The sequence below is a fragment of the Mytilus californianus genome, unplaced genomic scaffold, assembly GCF_021869535.1.
Source record: "Mytilus californianus isolate M0D057914Y unplaced genomic scaffold, xbMytCali1.0.p SCAF_3, whole genome shotgun sequence".
Lineage (NCBI taxonomy): Eukaryota > Metazoa > Mollusca > Bivalvia > Mytilida > Mytilidae > Mytilus > Mytilus californianus.
This window is the reverse complement of record NW_026262679.1, coordinates 76438622-76459793: the sequence shown is the minus strand read 5'-3', so window position 1 is coordinate 76459793 and position 21172 is coordinate 76438622. Positions and strand designations below refer to the sequence as shown.

At 31.5% G+C, this 21172-nt stretch overlaps 1 protein-coding gene across 1 annotated transcript in view; it reads left to right on the top strand.

Annotated features, from left to right (window-relative positions):
• LOC127733248 (phosphoacetylglucosamine mutase-like) overlaps positions 1-21172 on the top strand; it is a 46156-nt gene that overhangs the window by 17217 nt on the left and 7767 nt on the right. Inside the window, exons 7-13 of the mRNA XM_052242574.1 lie at positions 6393-6539; positions 15393-15435; positions 15752-15832; positions 16859-16902; positions 17793-17906; positions 18653-18754; positions 19668-19723. Coding sequence (XP_052098534.1) covers positions 6393-6539; positions 15393-15435; positions 15752-15832; positions 16859-16902; positions 17793-17906; positions 18653-18754; positions 19668-19723 — 587 coding nt within the window. The remainder of the gene's footprint in view (positions 1-6392; positions 6540-15392; positions 15436-15751; positions 15833-16858; positions 16903-17792; positions 17907-18652; positions 18755-19667; positions 19724-21172) is intronic.

Genomic DNA, 21172 nt, shown 5'->3' with positions numbered 1-21172 from the left:
CAGTTAGGACAAAGTGTATATGGATAAACTCTAACGAATGTTGACAAATGATCAAATTTTGTCCTCACTAAGCATGCTAAGGGAGACAACTAGCAAATTAATTCAGAAGAAAATACTGTTTAAATAAAAACTTTTATTTAGGCTTTGCAGGTAGTCATAATAATATATACATATGTCAAGATTATAATACAAATGAAATACCATGTGATCATAGATTATAACTGATAAATAAACTCTGAATTAAAGAACTACTAAGAGTATCTTAATAAATATAAAGTATGAAGCATAACAAAATAAAAATTCTATGAGATACAAATGAAATGTAAATTTCATACCCGCCTCATACAAATCTATTCCACATTTAGGGAAAGGGAGGGAGGGTTTTGAAAAATGAACAACCGACGAAACACAATGTTCATTAACAAATTAATTACGCTGATAGAAGTTTCAACGACAAACTAAGACATATTTAAACATAAAAATTCTAAATTATTAAAATGTTGACTACCTGTTTTCTAGTGTTTCTGAAAAGTGAAAATCAGTAGTGAGTTCTACTTTTAAACTGAAATTTTTATCCAATATAAATTACTGTACTGCGTGACCAATAAAAGAAACGTGTTTAAATTAAATTAGAAGTCAGTCCAAACTAAACCTTGACCAGAGATGTGTTAACTGTTAAATGAAGTGAGACCAATTGTCCATTTACCAATTCACTAAATTATTTTTCTGATTCTTCAATAATTATTCATTTTTAATCTCTAAAAAAAAAATTACAAATTAATTCAGAAGAAAATACTGTTAAAATAAAAACTTCTATTTAGGCTTTGCAGGTAGTCATAATAATATATACATATGTCAAGATTATAACACAAATGAAATACCATGTGATCATAGATTATAACTGACAAATAAACTCTGAATTAAAGAACTACTAAGAAGTATCTTAATAAATATAAAGAATGAAGCATAACAAAATAAAAATTCTATGAGATACAAATGAAATGTAAATTTCATACCCGCCAAACCGAAGGTCCGCCAAACAAACAAATCTCAGAAACTGCAAATTGCAACTTTTATAATAATTCTAAAATAATTAGAGAGTAAGTCTACACCATCTTCTATAATCCAAGTCGAGGACTCGAACCTCGATCCCCCATCACAAGGACAGGTGTACTAACAAGGATGCATGATAGAGTCAACAGTGTAAACCCTCTACAATAATAGAAAAAACAGGATCAAAATTCTACTCTCTCTCATGTGGAGATTAAGAGTAAACCTTCTCCTAAAAATAAGCTGCAATTTACTAGTAAATTTGATTTTAAAATTCTTATTCAAATTTCAAACATAATCAAAATTCATTCTACTTCAAAAGATTTAAAGATGTGCAAGAGTATTAGCTATAAAGCTAAAAACCTTATTAGGACCAGTGGTGGACAAATGCAATTTGTCAATTGAAAATAAAGTGTTAATTGGCTTCCTCACTCTATTATAAAAAGTCTTCTCACATGCCATGTATCTGACATTAGTAAGAGAGGAAGCCAACTGTTTTAGTACATTGTTAAAATTGATGATGAACAATTCAGAATGATTAAAATCACATGGCCTGGGTAATTTTGAAGATAAAATAATAACACAGTCTGGATTACAAATCCTCAATTCATGTATAATATCACGAATGTACTTCTCAAATAAATTAGTATTAATGTTAAATACATCATTTGTACCCATATGTACAATTATATTGTTAAAAGTACCAGGTGAATACCCTGTTTTTTAATTTCCTTAAAAGCATTTCGCAACTCAGCCCACCAAAGGCCTGGAGTTGCGTATTTCTCATCTCCGGAAGATACTTTAAAATTGAATCTGATATTACTAAACTGGGTTTACCCCATGCCTTCAAACCTACAATATAATGTAAATTATTAACTACTAATAAAATTATAATTCCAAATAAAAAACATATATCATAGTCTACAAATCATTTTTGATGAGACTTGCATCTTGTCATCTAAACCATATCTAAGATACAATTTATAGGCGTCACTCTTCCAATCCCCTTGTAATTGAATGAGTTCAGAAGATACACCACATTGGCATGCCCAAGTTGCACCTCCTCTTCTGAAGCTATGAGATGAGTATTTTGTTGGACCTAACCCAATTTTCTCAATAATGTTTTTTAAAAATGTCTGTAACATATTGTAGGAAGCTGGCTTAGTTTTTCTACCAGATAATACAAGAAAAGCTGGGGAAGATGCTGAAACAGGAAATTTTTTGCACATGGCCTTGAAGGCACTAAATGCACATAACGGAGAGGATAAATTTTTAATAATTGGTATTTCTAAAACTCTCTCCCCAAATTGTATAGTCTTAGACCAACGAAACTGAACTAATAAATAATCTTTAAAAACTGAAATATTTTCTCTATGCAAACATTTAGAGCTATCATCTACTGTCCCAACCAAATTGGATTTTCTACATATCAAATAGAAAGTAAAAAGAAAAATGCACCAATATGTATAACTATTGACATCATCGAAATCTAATTCTTCCCTTATTTTTAATAAAATACTAGGTGTGATTGGAAGAGCTGCCCAAACTGTGTGGGGATTGCATCATTTTAATCCCTTCATAAATAATCTAAAATAAAATGACTCAAAATGAATAAAAGATAGATCAAAAAGTAAATGTAACACCTTAACTCCATTCAGATAATTTCTGATTGAGTCTACACTTTTAAATGATCTACTTAAAAACTGTGCAAACAAGCAAAGTGTGTTTAAATCGCAAGGCAATGTTTTTAAATTATAAAAATGACAAAACAGAAAAAAGGCTTTCCACTGTATCTTTAAATTTTTTCTAGTTCCTGATGCATGTGCAGATTTCAAAAATTTTTGTGCTTGTGTTTTAAGCATGTGGAGATCAACAGATAAACTACGTTCACCAATTGTGACAGAATCTGAAAAAAATTGAATCTACATTAATATGTTGAAAATTTCTACCTTCAATTGATTTATAAAATTGCATGGGGTAAATATCTGACAAACTCCATTTGGGCAACATATCAGGTAACCTATTATCAATACCGTCTATATGAATAGCTCTTAATTCACATTCTTTAATTGCACAAATAAAACATATTTCTCTAAGACATGCTTGAAAAAAACGACTCCTTGATTTCCCTTGATTAATAACTTGAGCTGAAACCATATTGTCACACTGAATGCATATCTTTCTGCCTCTCTGTCCCCACAACTTCAAACAAACAATAACTGACAGTAATTCCAAAGCATTTATATGTAAGTTTTGCTGGACAATGAAATCTGGAAACACACAATGAAAGAACTGTCCATTCGAAACCCCTCCACAACCAACCAAATATGCATCTGAAGCCATATACTCGTCTAGTTTTGTCCATTCTTGAAGATTCAACAGTGAAACACCATTATATATCTCCAAGAATTCTGACCACCAGAGAAGATCATGCTTCAATTCCAAGGAAACCTCTAAAACACAATCCTCATTTTTAAACTCCCTAAGAAAATTTAAAATTCTTGATATAAAAATACGACCTGGTCGAACACAACTAGCAATAAAATTCAGTTTTCCTATTAAGGACTGTACTTCTTTTAAAGATGCAGTGTCTTTATTTAACCAAAATGAAACTAAGTCAAAAATCTCCACCAATCTATCAGGAGTGACTTCCATTGTCATTTTCTCAGTATCAAACCAAACACCTAAAAAACTCATTCTGTGAGAAGGACTACTAGCTTTCTCTACCGATTCTTCCAAACCACAGCTATCTAAAACCCATTTCAATTTTTTATATGAAATATCTGCTTTTTCACTAATTTCAGCACCAGCAAAATCATCTAAATAATTTATCAAAGATATATCATGGTTTTTGGCTATTAATCTGACAGCATTCGTAACTGTCTGACAAATGAAAGCACTTGATTTTAAACCCATAGGTAAAACTCTATCAACAAAATAATGACCTTTCCAGGTAAAACCAATTATATTATAATCTTTTGGATCAACTGGAATTTGTCAATAGGCTCGGCGTAAATCCCTTTTAAAAATTTTACAGAATTTACCTTTCTCTTTAATGATTTCAATAAAATTATCTACATTAGGATAATGAAGTTCTATATGTTTACCTAAATAAACATTTTTATCAATTCCATCATTGACTGATTTACCCTTTGGAAAACTTAAATCCATGATAACTCTCCTTTCTTCCGAGTTTGCTTTTGGCACAGAATTCAAAGGAGATATTACCAAATGATCATTAAATGGGTTTGATGCAAAAGGACCCAGTACAGCACCATAGCTTACCTCCTTTTTGATATATTTGTCAATATCTTTGGCAAAATCCCTTGCCCCACTATGATTTTTAGCAATTTTATTGTTTCCAAATTCCTCAAATTTTCTATCAAAACCTAAAGGCCAACCAAATTCCAACATATCACAGACTTCTTGGTCTTCATAATCACATAATTCTTGTCTCCAAAACTTAATACATAATTAAGAATAAACTGGAACTTTAAATAAATCACAATTATATCCTGATACACCAATGAAGGAATTATGCAAATTCAAAAGAGAATTTTGTTCTGGTAAAATAACTTCAAATACTGCAATACACAATTTACAATGATCTTTCTTATGTAAACATGAATTTTGTAGTCAGGCTTTTTTATTCGGGCAATTGTCTGAACACTCAGGATGTGTTTTTTGGATATTATCTTTTTGCCAACATGAACCACATATGTGATGCACAGTCCTAGTTATACCTCTAATGACTGTTGTGTGAGTTGAGTTGCTATGTTCACATTTATTGCGCTGATATTTAACACACAACCAAATTTGCTCTTTACCAGCTTGATTTTTGGAGACTGATCTAAAATTGGCTTGCCTCACTTCTTTTGCAAACTTTGTCCACTTAACATTACATTCTCTAACATCTGTGAGTCATCAGACCATGTTGTTCTACCTAACTGAATAAGTCTTAACCAGACAGCATAAAATTCTAATACCGATGCCCAGTGATAAATGGAACTAAAATAGGCAATTTTCTGTAATAATTTTAAATGTCCTTCTTTTTCAGATTTGTTTTTGCAGAAGTTATTTATAATTTTGAGTTCTCCTGCAACAAGCATTTTAAAATTCAATTGTTTAAACTCCAAATCTTTACTCACATACTCATACTGTAAAAAATTATGTGGAAAAAAACTGTGGCTTATAACTTTATCTGCAGATTTTATTTTAAGTCCTGACTTTAACTTTTTACTCTTTTTCTTTGACGCTTGTTGAGCTGATCCCTCTTGAGTCGTTGTTTCTTTTCTTCTAGCAACTTAATTCTCAACTCCAGATCTTCATCAGACTCATGTTGCTTTAACGCATCACTCTCTTTGATCTTTGTTTTAAGTGGCGTAGTGTAAATTAAAGCAGCGGCCTCATTTAATTTGTTCGACTCATCATCTGACATAAGGTCGAGTATATCATCTTCCTCTGCATGAAGTTGCAACTCATCGCGATCCGAATTACTATCGGCCATTTTCTGAAATATATACTCAAATGCCATGTCATCTATACCAGAAGTTCCAAAATTATTTAATTTTTTATAGTCTACTGTCGCGACTTTTCTCTTAGGACGATCCATAATTTACGGAAATACTACCTAAAAGTAACAAAAACTGTATACTGAAATCCCAATGACGACGACAAGTGTTGATAAAAATTGAACAAACGACGAAATGCTCAAATTAAATAAAGAATATCGACAATTCGCTATAAGCTATTATTCTTTCTGAAAAAATGAACAAACGACGAAATGCTCAAATTAAATAAAGAATATTGTTTTGAAAAATTAACAAACGACGAAACACAATGTTCATTAACAAATTAACAACGCTGATAGAAGTTTCAACGACAAAATAAGACATATTTAAACATAAAAATTCTAAATTATTAAAATGTTGACTACCTGTTTTCTGGTGTTTCTGAAAAGTGAAAATCAGTAGTGAGTTCTACTTTTAAACTGAAATTTTTATCCAATATAAATTACTGTACTGCGTGACCAATAAAAAAACGTGTTTAGATTAAATTAGAAGTCAGTTCAAACTAAACCTTGACCAGAGATGTGTTCACTGTTAAATGAAGTGAGACCAATTGTCCATTTACCAATTCACTAAATTATTTTTATGATTCTTCAATAATTATTCATTTTTAATCAAAAATTTACAAATTTCAATCCTAGGTTATGATGATAACTGATTAATTTGGTTGATTTCTTTCTACATTGATAAAAAAAGGCAACAGTTCAATGTCTATGCTATATAATCATCAAAAAAGATAAAAAACAACTATTCATGTTTTAAATTTTTTGACAGGGAAATAAGAATTATAAAGCTAGTTTGGTAATAGATGCAGCCAATGGCATTGGAGCAATTCAAACCAAACTTCTCAATTTACATATCAAAGATCTGTTACATATTGAGCTGAGAAATGATGGAAGTTCTGGAAGACTTAACCATGAGGTAAATAATAGTTTACTGTCAGGATAAAAACCTCCTTCAATTGTCTTCACATAACTTTCTTAATGATAACTTGAAAAAATTAATTTCTCTTTCAGGGAAGGATTCATCATTACATATTACTCACCATCTGTAGTGAGGAATGATTTGATTTTTGGTCAAGAACTCAGTGTTCCAGCTAGGATTTCAAAAGGGCAGGAAGCCAATCATGCAAAGGGCACTTTAGCACGATGATTGATATGTCAAAAAGGGCATGTCAAACATTGTCTAATTTAAACTGCAGGGGTTTCAGCTAGGAGTTTTGAGGGGGTTTCGTCATTTTTATGCCAGATGAAAATCAACATTATTTTGGGTAACAGTAAGGGACCAAGGATGTATATTACTAGCTATGATACATATGCCCTAGTCCTTTATGGACAAGGATCTTTGAAGACATGAGGCATGCTACAAATGTAGGCAGTCATGGTATGATTTTACTGGTGTGATGCTTACATATGATGATAAGAACAAGGATCTGGAAATTTAGTTCACAATTTCAGTTATTTTGAGGGGACATCTTGATCAACAGAAGTCGGGTTCCTTTTTTTCAAAGCAAGGAATCACAGCATAAATGAAATTGTAAGGACTATTTCACTGCATAATCAATATCCCTGTAAAAAACGTTTTAAAATCGATATTTGGAATTCATTTTTGTGAGCTTGGAACAGGGCTCACGCTACCAGGCGACTAGGGCGAAGAAGTGGCTTTCCAGTCCGCCACCTAGCTTTGCCAGACCCTCAAAAGCGAAAACATGTTGCCCTGTTTTTTACGATACTTGCTTTCAGTCGCTTTCGTCATCGGCAATATTCAAATTTTACCAAGTCGATGAAACAGCAATTTTTCATTTTAAAGTAAAGAAATTCAAGGCATAAACGATTTATTTTCTTCAGAAAAGAGGTTAAAGCATTGATTTTAAAGTTGGTGGCATGATATTTCATAAAAACAATTGTTTATCACTTCCGGTACTTGTTACTCGGAGAGCGTACATCAAATCATTCTAACTTTCGGCAAAAAAAGTTGTTACTTCATTAGAACTTGATGAAATTTGCTTAAAGTAAATTTGTTATCCATGTATTGCACTAAAAACGTAATATTCCTTTCCAAATAGCGTGTCAAACATTGTTTATTTTTGTAAATTTTTCTTTGTCCGCCATTTAAATTATTGGGTATATTATTGTACAACTACGGATCGGAGTCGGGATTTCATCGGAAACGGACAGGCAATGACCGAAATCTGGATTCTTACAATAATTACTACAGATGCATGAATGGCACTGCTGACAGACAAAAATTGATCCCAAAAGGAAAAATTACGCATTCCACATGCATTAACATACTTTTGGTTAGATCTTCTTGATTAATGTAAATATTTCCATGTATATGCATTGTTTCAATTTATAAGTTACAGTTGCTCAACTCTGGGACTATTACACTAATATAACTATTTTATGTCCAAGCTTAACTGTTAAATTTATATATCTTTTTATTGAGAAATACTTAGTTTCATGAACATGATAACAGAGTAGGTTTTTAATTGAATTTTAATTGATATAACAACTATCTTTTCCTTTTTGATATAAAAAAAAATCTTTTTTATTATTGCCAGATATTTAATTGTTTTTTTCTGACAAGAGGACTCATATGATTGATGAACTAGATATGATCAAATTAAACAACTTTAAATTTGAACAGTTACTTTAATTGTATACCCAGGTACAAATTGAACAATATAAAAAAAAAATAAGAAACATGTGACCCTTAATGTATTATAGTAAAAACCAAACATTGTAGTGCCGCGAGCAAACAAGCACTTCTCTTTCAAATCTCACCACTTCTCCTTCTCAATTTCAAAAAGAGAAGTCACTTCTCCCTATGATTCTGAAGTAGTGTGAGCCCTGTTGGAATGATTAAAAAGATTGTCTATTTTAAAGGAGTAGGGGCTATAAGGGCCTAAAATGGCCCCAGATTTACAAAATTATAAAAATTCAAACAGAGCAGATTTTTCTCCATAAATTATTAGAATATGAGTCTATGATTAAACAAAACTGTTTTTATCTAACAAAACAAGGTTCAATGATGTCACAATGGTATGTGCAAATGACATCATAAACGGGAAAATAAGCAAAAATATAGAAATTGGGATGGTTTTTCTAAATTTTGACCACCGCACCATGCTTGCACCAATTAGAAATTTTAACATTTTGACAAGTTCATACATATCAAACTTCAGATAAAAAATCTTTTTGGTGCAAGGTTGGTGCGATAGTTTATTATATATTTTTCATAGCCAAGCGGAGCAATAAAAAGCTGAAATTTGCCGTCAAAATTAGACCTGTTTATCTGACAAAGTTTAATTTATACATTCTTATGTCCATAGGAATTTTACTTTTTTGCTTATGAATCAGTAACATTTACTTTTTATATTTTTTTCGTAAGTGTACCTAGTTTAACTTTAAAAAAAACGAAAGCAATGACCTACATATTGTAAGGGAGTAAACGATAACTTTGAGGAAAAGTTTTTTCTTGAAATATGAAATTTGAGATAGACATGCAATATAACACAATCTGTACATTTCTTATTTTTCTGCTAATCTCAATTCAAAATCTGGTGTTTGAATGGGGCAATCTTCTCTGGTATTAGGGTCGGATTTATAATTTATGTGGGAAAAAAGGAGGGGGGGGACAAAGTATACCGAATTTAAAAGATTTTTTGCTTAAATTTACATACTTGGTGAGAAACATGAGATTTATTTTGAAAATGATACCACCCTTATTCTAATTTGATGTGTCTTTCTGGGTAATAAGCATTGAGTACAAGTTTCATAACATTTGTTTGTGGCAAAGTAAAGTAAGAGAACAGAAACCGCAAAATCCTGGTTTTTTGAACTTGTAAAGGAACATTACTCCAGAACAGTGAAAGTGACACCACCTAAATTCTGACTTGATCTGTGTTTAGTGGTAAAAAGGATTGCGAAGTTTTAGATATATCCATATATATGGATAGTCATTCTTCCCATGGTTAGAAACAAGTGCCTGTAATCTGTTAGCATCCTAGACGTCTGCAACGGTTACCCTTTTAAACATTATGTTTTCAATAATTCTTTAATCATGTTTAAAAATAAAGTGAAATTTTAAAAATGTAAACAGGTTTTGTTTTTTGAACTATTTTGACGTAATGAATAATGAATATTGTAATGATAATCAAAGACCAGGTCATACGTCTCTAAGATTTGTGAAGGTGGAAGATACCAAGCAAAGATCATACTAGTCACAGTGACAACAACCACAATAAAACAAATAATATATATATAAAGAATAGAGAAAAATTTTAAGAATACAGATATGAAGGACCCAACATACAGACCCTCTACCACTTTTGGCGTTGTAGTATATCATACTTGTCTAAATACACGAGAATAAGGAGTCCAGCTGTTAAAAGCAATTAACTTTCATGTTTTCAATTGAAAATTTTCTTTTTTCTTACACCTACCAAGATAACTGCTTGTATTTCTCTTTACACCACTAGTTATAACAGCTATCATGATTTCAAATATATTACAATAATACCAAATAAGGTTTGCAAATACAATTTATAGTAATCATAGAAAATTAACATTCAAAAATTAATCACCTAATCAACTAAAATTAATTTCATCCAACAATTAACAATTTTTGTTCGTGAAAATATAAATATTTTGATATATGCATCTGAAAATACAAATGAACATATAATAAACTGCATTTAAATAAAAATGGAGTTCGAATGTATATGGTGTGAACGAACCCGTGGGGTTCGAATGTATACCGTACAAATGTGGGAAAGACAGAACCGGATACCAACAATAATGCCTTCTCCGCCACAGCGATTGGTCTCATTTATTAGCGACAAGACATTTTATATAATATCAAAACAATAAATTAATAGAAAAAGTCAATTAATTACAGCTGATTATATGTTTGTTTGAAAGGTTTAAAATTTTGTTTTACTTAGTAGCACGTTACAGTTTTGAAATGCTATATATATGGTTATCTTGACTCTGAAATAAATAAAAAATATACTAAAAAAAATACTTAATTGATAAGGGGGGGGGGGGGGGCTTTTTCAATACTTAATTGATAGGGGGTGTCGCTGTGCTCAGCATTTTCATATAATTTAGATTTTAAAGATATATACCTTTTCATATAGGTAAAAAAGTAACCTTTTCCCATATTGTTTTGGTTTCATGTGGTGTGTAATGTAAGAGTAGAATACCAAAGTGTCAAAAGAGAAAAAAATTTGTTGATAAAGACACAGCCGGGAACACCAAGAAAGATGATAGACGAAAAAGTTATGGGAACCTTATTGATCATATCATATATTTCTGATAGTTTTCCCGAACTATTAATATATTTTCAAGTTTGAAAAGCTGGCCTATTACAGTGGCACGTCCTATCACCTTGTATATAGAAGTCCCCCCGACCCCACCCCCACCGAGACATGCACACTATAATGAAAACACACTGATATTTAAAAACACCCTTTTATGCATGTTTCTATATTTTATATATTTATTTTAGATAATCAATATTTATAGAATAACTAATCGAAGAATTCAAAAAGAGATATATTTTCTACGAGTGACCGAACAAAACATTAATTCACAAATGTGCGTAGCGCATAAGTTAATTATCAGAGTTGTTCGGTCACGAGTTGAATATTTTTCGACATTTAAATTCTTTGATTAGTTATTCTTTTTATTACATTGACAGATGCTTTTTTTATAAAATTAAAGTAGAAAATATCTTTTTCAACGCATTCACAATTTGTTTTGATTGGGCGTAATCGACGACTTGACAACGCCTTTTGTTGTATGACGTCAGAGGAGTGAAATAACCACGTTTATTTCACTTTTATTTCACATGTGAAATTATCGGTTTTTATTTCACTGGGAAATCAATGTAATTCTTATTCGTATTAATAAGATTTCTTAACGCTAAATAAGTCTTCTTGTCGTTATATTATTCTTCTTGTCGCTGATAAGTGAGACACCCACCTAGCACTAGATGCACAATCTGTATATCAGCAATACCCAGTATAATTATAAGAATATATAAGGTGCACAAGCATTAATTCCTGAAAAAAAAATGTAATAACCAGCAATTTCACCGTACATGTAAACGCAAAGATAGATTTTTTTTAACTCCACAGATGGACTCTTTAATTAAGTGCATTTCCTTACCAAGTTCTCTTGAAGAATAACTGTTGGTTGTGTGTAGTTTTGTTTGTTAATGTTTCAATATTGCTTTTTCCCCTTTACATATGCTTTGAGTTTGTTATTTTTTACAATTTGCATCTTGAATTGTCTTTTTGTTGCAACATATCTAAAATTAAGTCTTGTAAAATAGAAAACCAATTGCCGTTGCTATGGACAAAGATTTGTTGCTAGGGGGAAACAACAGTGAATTTTGCAAGAAATGTGCATTTCATTATGTTATATTAAAACAGTGTATAAGTGTAAAGTTTACTTCATGCTAAAAAGATTTAATTTCAAATATAGATAGATTTAAGCTGTATATTAAGCATTTTTAACTCCGCCATTATGATGGTTGCTAGGCAACAAAATATACGAGATAGAGCCAAAATGCAATCATTTTCAGAAGGTCTATGGTATAGAGTTACAACATGGCAAATTAAATGAAATTTGGGGGTGGGGCCAAAAATGGCCCTTATAGCCCTAGTCCTTTATCAAGAAAAGATCACGTTTACTTTCGATTTTTAAACGAAATGAAAAATGGAAGTGACAAGAGGATAATAAATTTAGAATGAATCCGGATTCATCTACGGATTGGTTTGTGTTTAATGTAAAGGCAAGAAATTATCATTTTTTAAATTTCAGTTGCTCAGTAAAAAATATATTTGTCTCTCTGGTTAATTTGATACTAAACGATTTCGCATTTTACATTTAAGTGTCTATTAAATTTGTAAAGATACGTTCACGCATGCAGATTCATGATAAAGAAAGCACATGTTTGAATCGTGAAAATATTTTTGATTGTTTTGAAAAAAGTTTTATCTTTATAATTGAAATTGTCAAAAGATTTTAATGAAAAGTTTTATAAAATGTGACGAAATAATATATCAAAATATTATGACAATAAAGGCATGGACTTGCAGAAAAGGGCAGGGTGTCTTAAAAAGGGCACAGGGTGTCAGAAAAAGGGCACAGGGCGGCACTCGGGAAAGGGCGGGCGTACCGCCCTGTGAAAACGATCAAGCTGGAACACTGAGAACTTAATGTTAAATAGCACCATTTGAGCTATTTTTAGATCTGCTGACCAGTCACCACTTGGTTGACAACACTTTGAATTTTATTTTGTACCCACTTAACGTAGAATTTTTCATCAATGTTGTATTACAAGAAGGGTATAATTTTCTTGACATCAAGTCTGATCTGGATCTCATTTTAGCTTCAAATGATCTGTCCCTTGAAAGTACAAAAAAAAGTTTTTGTTTAGCTCTTAAGGAGCTTATCAATGATAACATGCTATAGACCAGTTTCAATTCATGTCCTTCAATGGAAAAGTTTGTCAATTTTGCGCACCTTTATGACGTCATTCACCAGATAGAGGGATCGCCTGTATCCCTGCACTATTAAAGTTCATCAAGTATCTTCGTGATGGTCATTATGTAGGATAAACTAGAAATAATATTTGTTCCGTAGGTACTTAACCACAATTCTCTAATGACACCAGTACTGATTATCAATTATGAAATTTAATTTGCAGAATAATTTGTGCAATATAGCATCATAATTTTTCAGCCGTTCTCTCAACATGGGAAGGAAGTAATGATACCCCAAAACGCACGAATGATGTTCACTAAAACCCGAGTTTTTGACGGAAATGCAACAAACTCTAAAGTGGTCTATTGGTTTTAAATGGGCTTCATACCACATCTCCTTATTTTTCTAGTTTTTAGCTCACCGGGGACCAAAGGGCCCTATGTGAGCTTATGCCATCACTTGGCGTCCGTCGTCGTCCGTCTTCTGTCGTCGTCGTAAACTATTTAAAAAATCTTCTCCTCTGAAACTACTTTGCCAAATACCTTCAAACTTTAAATAAATGTTCCTTAGGGTATCTTGTTTATAAATTGTATCCGAAGTTTTGATCCATTGACAAACATGGCCGCCATGGCTAAAAATAGAACATAGGGGTCAAATGCAGGTTTTGGCTTATATCTCAAAAACTAAAGCTTTTAGAGCAAATCTGACATGGGGTAGACTAGTTCAATTGGTCAAGATCTATCAGCTCTGAAATTTTCAGACGAATCGAACAACTCATTGTTGGGTTGCTGCCACCGAATTGGTAGTTTTAACACAATTTTGCAGTTTTTTGTTATTATTTTGAATATTATTATAGATATATATAAACTGGAAGCAGCAATAATGTTCAGCAAAGTAAGATCTACAAAAAAGTTAATATGACCATAATTGTCAATTGACCTCTTAAGGAGTTATTGCCCTTTAAAGACAATTTTACACAATTTCTTCATCAAGTTTGCTTACATTCAAAAATCTTCTCCTCTGAAACTACTGGGCCAATTACCTTCAAACTTTAACTAAATGTTCCTTAGAGTATCTTGTTTATAATTTTTATCCGAAGTTTGTATCCATCGACAAACATGGCTGCCATGGCTAAAAATAGAACATAAGAGTCAAATGCAGTTTTTGGCTTATATCTCAAAAACTAAAGCTTTTAGAGCAAATGTGACACTGGGTAAAATTGTTTAATTGGTCAAGATCTATCGGCCCTGAAATTATCAGACGAATCGAACAACCCATTGTTGGGTTGCTGCCACCGAATTGGTAGTTTTAACAAAATTTTGCAGTTTTTTGTTATTATTTTGAATATTATTATAGATATATATAAACTGGAAGCAGCAATAATGTTCAGCAAAGTAAGATCTACAAAAAAGTCATTATGACCAAAATTGTCAATTGACCCTTTAAGGAGTTATTGCCCTTTAAAGACAATTTTACACAATTTGTTCATCAAGTTTGCCAACATTTAAAAATCTTCTCCTCTGAAACTACTGGGTCAATTACCTTCAAACTTTAACTAAATGTTCCTTAGGGTATCTTCATTATAATTTGTATCCGAAGTTTGTATCCATCGACAAACATGGCTGCCATAGCTAAAAATAGAACATAAGGGTCAAATGCAGTTTTTGGCTTATATCTCAAAAACTAAAGCTTTTAGAGCAAATGTGACACTGGGTAAAATTGTTTAATTGGTCAAGATCTATCGGCCCTGAAATTATCAGACGAATCGAACACCCATTGTTGGGTTGCTGCCACCGAATTGGTAGTTTTAACAAAATTTTGCAGTTTTTTGTTATTATTTTTGAATATTATTATAGATATATATAAACTGTAAGCAGCAATAATGTTCAGCAAAGTAAGATCGACAAAAAAGTTATTATGACCAAAATTGTCAATTGACCCTATAAGGAGTTATTGCCCTTTAAAGACAATTTTACACAATTTGTTCATCAAGTTTGCTAACATTTAAAAATCTTCTCCTCTGAAATACAGGTGAGCGATTCAGGCTCTTGAGAGCCTCTTGTTAAGCCTGGTAATTAAAACAAAATGTAACAGCATTAGTCAACACAAATAATCAAAAGACATCTAGGTCAGATATAATAATCACAAACCTTGCTCTTCAACAGTTTTTGTTAAAAAAAAATCTACGAAATATGACTTTGTTACTATATTTGGTAAATAAAGATAACAAGAAGTGTTCTAGTCTTAATATGAAGATTTCTGTTTCATATTTTAGTGTGGTGCAGATTATGTGAAAGTCCAACAGAAACCACCTGCAGGTATTAAGTTAAACCTTCAGCTATTAATTTATTGAATAATAAATATTTTTACCTCAAACAAACTATTATAATTATTGATTTAGTTTCTGTCGTACAAGCTGACTGATTGAAGCATCAGAATTAATAATTTTCCATGCCTTCAATTTTAAAAATAAGCGAAGAGTGTATCTATCAATGATCAGAGCAACATTTATAATCAGTATTTATAGAATAGAGCAAATTGTTATATTTAGCTGTAGAATTATGTAATCAACAATTTCTGCAACCAATTTATGAAAAAAATTGTTAATAGAGTCAATGATTTGATCGGTTTCAGGCATAGACATGAAACCAGGAACCAGATGTTTATCATATGATGGAGATGCTGATAGAATTGTTTATTATTATGGAGATAAAGGTAAAGATTTAATATGATGACATTAAATTGAAATCAAGGTTGATGGAAATAAGGTTACCTTGTTACTAAAAGAGCCTCAGAACTTAAGCAAACCTTTGTAGTAGTGTAGACTAAATTCAAAAAAAAATACCGATTATAAAATCCAGAATTATACCAGTGACTTACAGCTTTTAAAATTTACTTTGATTTGATACTTATTCAGCTCGTTTTCTAAGAACTTCCAACAAATGTCAAAATGAAGGACAGCAATAAAAGCTCTGCTTTTTTAATTAAATAAATTTTGGCTGGGTCTCAGGAAATGGAAAATTGGCTTATAGTCATCTGTTGTCAGACAGGGTGGGAGGAGACTAGGGTATGAGAGTGTCTGGTTTGGTGCCTCTTCAACCTAACTCCTTGAAACTTAAAAGAAAGATTGCACACATGTTGAAGTTGTGCACTTGCTATTATTGAATTATTTGTGGACTTTTTTTCTCATTTCAGTCTTTGGAACTCTGTCATTTCTTTAGCAAAATTTTCAAAAGATACACTGTAGGTAAAACTTTTTAACAATATTATTTTTGCAAACCTATTCAGGTTGTTCACCTTCCATTATTTTTGTATTACTTGAAGAAACATTCTACCCCATCCATCCTTTTGAGTTTTTGATGGGTTTTCCTTAATAGAGATTGTTGTTTCATATATATTCACCACTTATTCCTTCTTTCTCATTTAAGGAAGAAAGAAACATTTCCATTTAAGCATGACATTATTTTAAATGTAAAGGTCATTATTTTACTGTGTTTTCGCCATGGCCTTTTAGTATCACGGTAATCTGATGCTATATTTTGCTTAAGTGAGGTTATCTGAAATGACATTCTTATAGATTTGGTTATGCATGTGATGCCATATTTTCCCGGGCTGTTTCAAAATTTCCAGTTTACCAGAATGTTATATATGTTTTACATATGATGTATAAGGAGAACACTGATTAAATGTAAGTTAATAGAGACCACACAATAATTTACAGTATTTTTTTTTTTATTTCAGATAACACATTCCATTTACTTGATGGTGACAAGATTGCTACACTTGTACGTATACATGTATTAGGAAGTTGCTCTCTTTGTCAAGGGTTTCCATCTTGGTTTTTTTTAAATAATTTTGATTTAAAATACTGTAAATTCAGAAATTATTGCGAGGTTTTTATTAATGCGACAAATGCGACAGAGTTGTAAACGCATTAATTTAAACTCGCATTTTGAAATATTTTATATGAACTAAACAGGATTTTTCTTAAAATCGTAAAAATTAAAATCGCATTTAAGTCTAAAATGATAAAATCGCAAAAATAAATGCACGCAATAATTTCTGAATTTACAGTAGTGACTTTAATTTGTGCATAATTTTTATTTTTATGAAAAGACAGTAGGCTCTATTGAATTTTATTGGTCCATGCATGGAAATTTATATAAATCCTGATAATTAACAAGATTTTTATTATAACCCTTATTACACACATTATCTTTTTATTAAAATCTCATTTTTATAGATGCAAAATTAATGTCAAGGCAACGATTGCAATATTTTATTTAAAATGTAGTCATAAAAAGTTTATTCAATCTTTTACCAATGTATAGACTATAGACATACCACATCTACTGACAAGGTTCCTGACTTTGGAAAGGCACATGGAAGTATTATAAATTTTAATGTATTTTAAGTTTGTAGATTAACAAATAAACTGACAAGTGAAATAGGACTTATATTTAAGTATTTAGCTTTGACAATCACAATTATAATACAGGGGCGGATTCAGGCTGGGGCGTGGCGGGTGTGTGCCCCCCCTCTAAAATTTGCAAAGCATGGGTTGTCCTCAGCTTAATAAAAAATATTTCTATAATTTTACCTCAAAAAAATTTTAAATTGCGCCCCCCTAATCTAAAATCCTGGATCCGCCCCTGTAATATATTGTGTTTTCTAGGTTGCAGGATATTTAAAGAATCTGATGAGTGAATCAGGATTGAAGTTAAACTTAGGCTTAGTACAGACAGCTTATGCTAATGGTAGCTCTACAGATTATATAACAAATAAGCTAGTAAGTTCTTACTTTCATTAAACACAATTTTGATGCACAAACAAATATGACAAAATACATCTAGAGGGCAACATACAGTCTTCAACAATAGACAGGTACTGGAAATTCAGAAATATTTGCAATGTTTAAATTATTGCGAAAACTGCAATGAGATAGGTGTCACAAAAATAAAAACTCACACATTTTGAATTTTGATAGCATTTTTTAAAAGCAGCATTTACTGAAATTGCAATAATTAAACTCTTAGTTTGTTCAACAATCACAATAATAAATGCACTCAATAGTAAAAATTCAGAAATTATTCCGTGGTTTTTATTAATGCAAATAATGCGACTGGGTGCGTATCGCAATAATAAGAAGTTGCATTATGATATATGATACAAATGTCTGTAGGTAGCTTTTCCTGAAATGGCAAATATAAATCTTGCATTTTCGTCCATTCTTCAAAAATGGCAATAATAAATGCATGCAATAATTTCTGAATTTACAGTATTTAAACAATATGTTAAGATCTAAATTGTCCCGAGTGTATAAAAGTTGTGAATAAATTACACAGAAATTGAATAGATAATATCAATTTCATGCTAATAGTAGCATAAAAAACTGGGGTTTTATGATAAAGATTTTATATGATGCTAATATTGTTTGAAAAAAAAAAGAATTTGATGGCTGATGGTAAAAGACATCTGCATCATCTCCTATTGTAGATAAATGTTGTAAAATCATTAGGTTTATATACTTTGTAGCAAGTCCCAGTGGCATGTGTACCTACAGGGGTTAAACATCTACACCACAGAGCTTTAGAGTTTGATATTGGTGTTTATTTTGAAGCAAATGGCCATGGCACCGTAAGTAGTTAGTTGTTACATCAAAATATATTGAAAGACAATTGGGTTGTACTTTTTAATTTCTTTTAAAAATGTAATTTTTAAATTCAGTGTCTTAAAATTTTGCTCTGGAGTTTGTTTAGGAAATATTGCATTAAACACAAGAAAACATATTCTTACATGTTCAACAAAAGTCACACTGTTGTAGTTTAAGACTTATAGTATACCACATATATGTAATGGTTTTATCATTTGGATCAGTCCAAGGCAGATTATCTTTTTCTGTCAAAATTATGTATAGAAATTTAATGTGCAATACATATTTGCACTTCAATAAGTAAAACAGGCTCACAGAGACATTGCTATGACAATTTTTTTAGATTTGCATCTGTAATGTTTAGGCAAAAAAGTTTATGGTTAGTGTAGTTTTGAAGCTTCCAGCAAACAGCATATTAAATTTCAACTGAAAAGTTTGTTATTAATCAGTCTTCAAATAGAACGAAAGATCCTACATTCGAATAAGCCATCATTACAGTTACATGTATTAAAAAAAAATTAATATTTGCTCAAAAAAGGACAATGTGTGGTTTAATTTTTGGGTTACTGAGTATGATTCATTTTTTTCACAATTTTGCATACCCAATAAAGCCCATTGTAATGCGGCTTCCCGAGATAAAAAAATCCCCATTTAACAATAAGTTCTCTGGAAATTCCAAACTTTGTAAACATTTAACAACTTATTTTTTTTTTACAAATTATATTTATATTTGAGTACCTCACTTTAAGGCTTATTATGGATGCTGACCTACATCTTGTTCCTTGTTAACCTGTTGTTTTATTGTATAACAAGGACGTCATAAAGTGAACCATTATTTTTTTTATACTTTATTTTTTAATACAAATGAAAACCAAGGTACAATTTTTTTCTTTACAGGTGCTGTTCAGTGATAAAGCTACACAGACAATCAGTAATGCTACCAAAGATACTAGGTAAGAACTGGTTCAAATTCCAGACAAATTCACTTTGTTTAATGGGCTGCTAGGATGAAAAAGTCCTTTGTTTGAGAACTGGTAAAAATCATTCATTGGATACAGAAAAGTTTTTCTATTTGATAACGTTTAATGATATATTTAATTATCTTACAATTAAAACGGAAATTTTTTATGTACTGCAAGCCAACTTGTTTTAGGGGATACTTTTTAGCTCACCTGGCCCAAAGGGCCAAGTGAGCTTTTCTCATCACTTGGCGTCCGTCGTTGTCGTCGTCGTCCGTCGTCGTTAACTTTTACAAAAATCTTCTCCTCTGAAACTACTTGGCCAAATTAAACCAAACTTGGCCACAATCATCATTAGGGGATCTAATTTAAAAAATGTGTCCGGTGACCCGGCCAACCAACCAAGATGGGCGCCATGGCTAAAAATAGAACATAGGGGTAAAATGTAGATTTTGGCTTATATCTCTAAAACCAAAGCTTTTAGAGCAAATCTGACATGGGGGGTAAAATTGTTAATCAGGTCAAGATCTATCTGCCCTGAAATTTTCAGATGAATTGGACAACCCGTTGTGGGGTTGCTGCCCCTGAATTGGTTATTTTAAGGAAATTTTGCCGTTTTTGGTTATTATCTTGAATATTATTATAGATAGAGATAAATTGTAAACAGCAATAATGTTCAGCAAAGTAAGATCTACAAATAAGTCAACATGACCAAAATGGTCAGTTGACCCCTTAAGGAGTAATTGCCCTTTATAGTCAATTTACAACCATTTTTCGTAAATTTTTGTAATCTTTTACAAAAATCTTCTCCTCTGAAACTACTCAGACAAATTTAACCAAACTTGTCCACAATCATCATTAGGGTATCTAGTTGAAAAAATGTGTCTGATGACCCTGCCCGCGAACCAAGATGGCCGACATGGCTAAAAATTACCCCGCCCGCGAACCAAGATGGCTGACATGGCTAAAAATTGTACACAGGGTAAAATGCAGTTTTTGTCTCATACATTTGTATCTCTGAAACCAAAGCATTTTGAGCAAATCTGACGGGATAAAATTGTTCATAAGGTCAAGATCTATCTGCCCTGAAATTTTCAAACCAATCAGGCAACACGTTGTTGGGTTGCTGCCCCTGAATTGGTAATTTTAAGAAAATTTTGCAGCTTTTGGTTATTATCTTGAATATTATTATAGATAGAGATAAACTGTAAACAGCAATAATGTACAGCAAAGTAAGATCTACAAATAAGTCAACATGACCAAAATTGTCAATTGACCCCTTAAGGAGTTATTGCCCTTTATAGTCAATTCTTTACAATTTTCATAAATTTTGTAAATTTTTGTAAATTTTTACAAAATATTTTCCACTGTAACTACTGGGCCAAGTTCATTATAGATAGAGATAATTGTAAGCAGCAAGAATGTTCAGTAAAGTAAGATCTA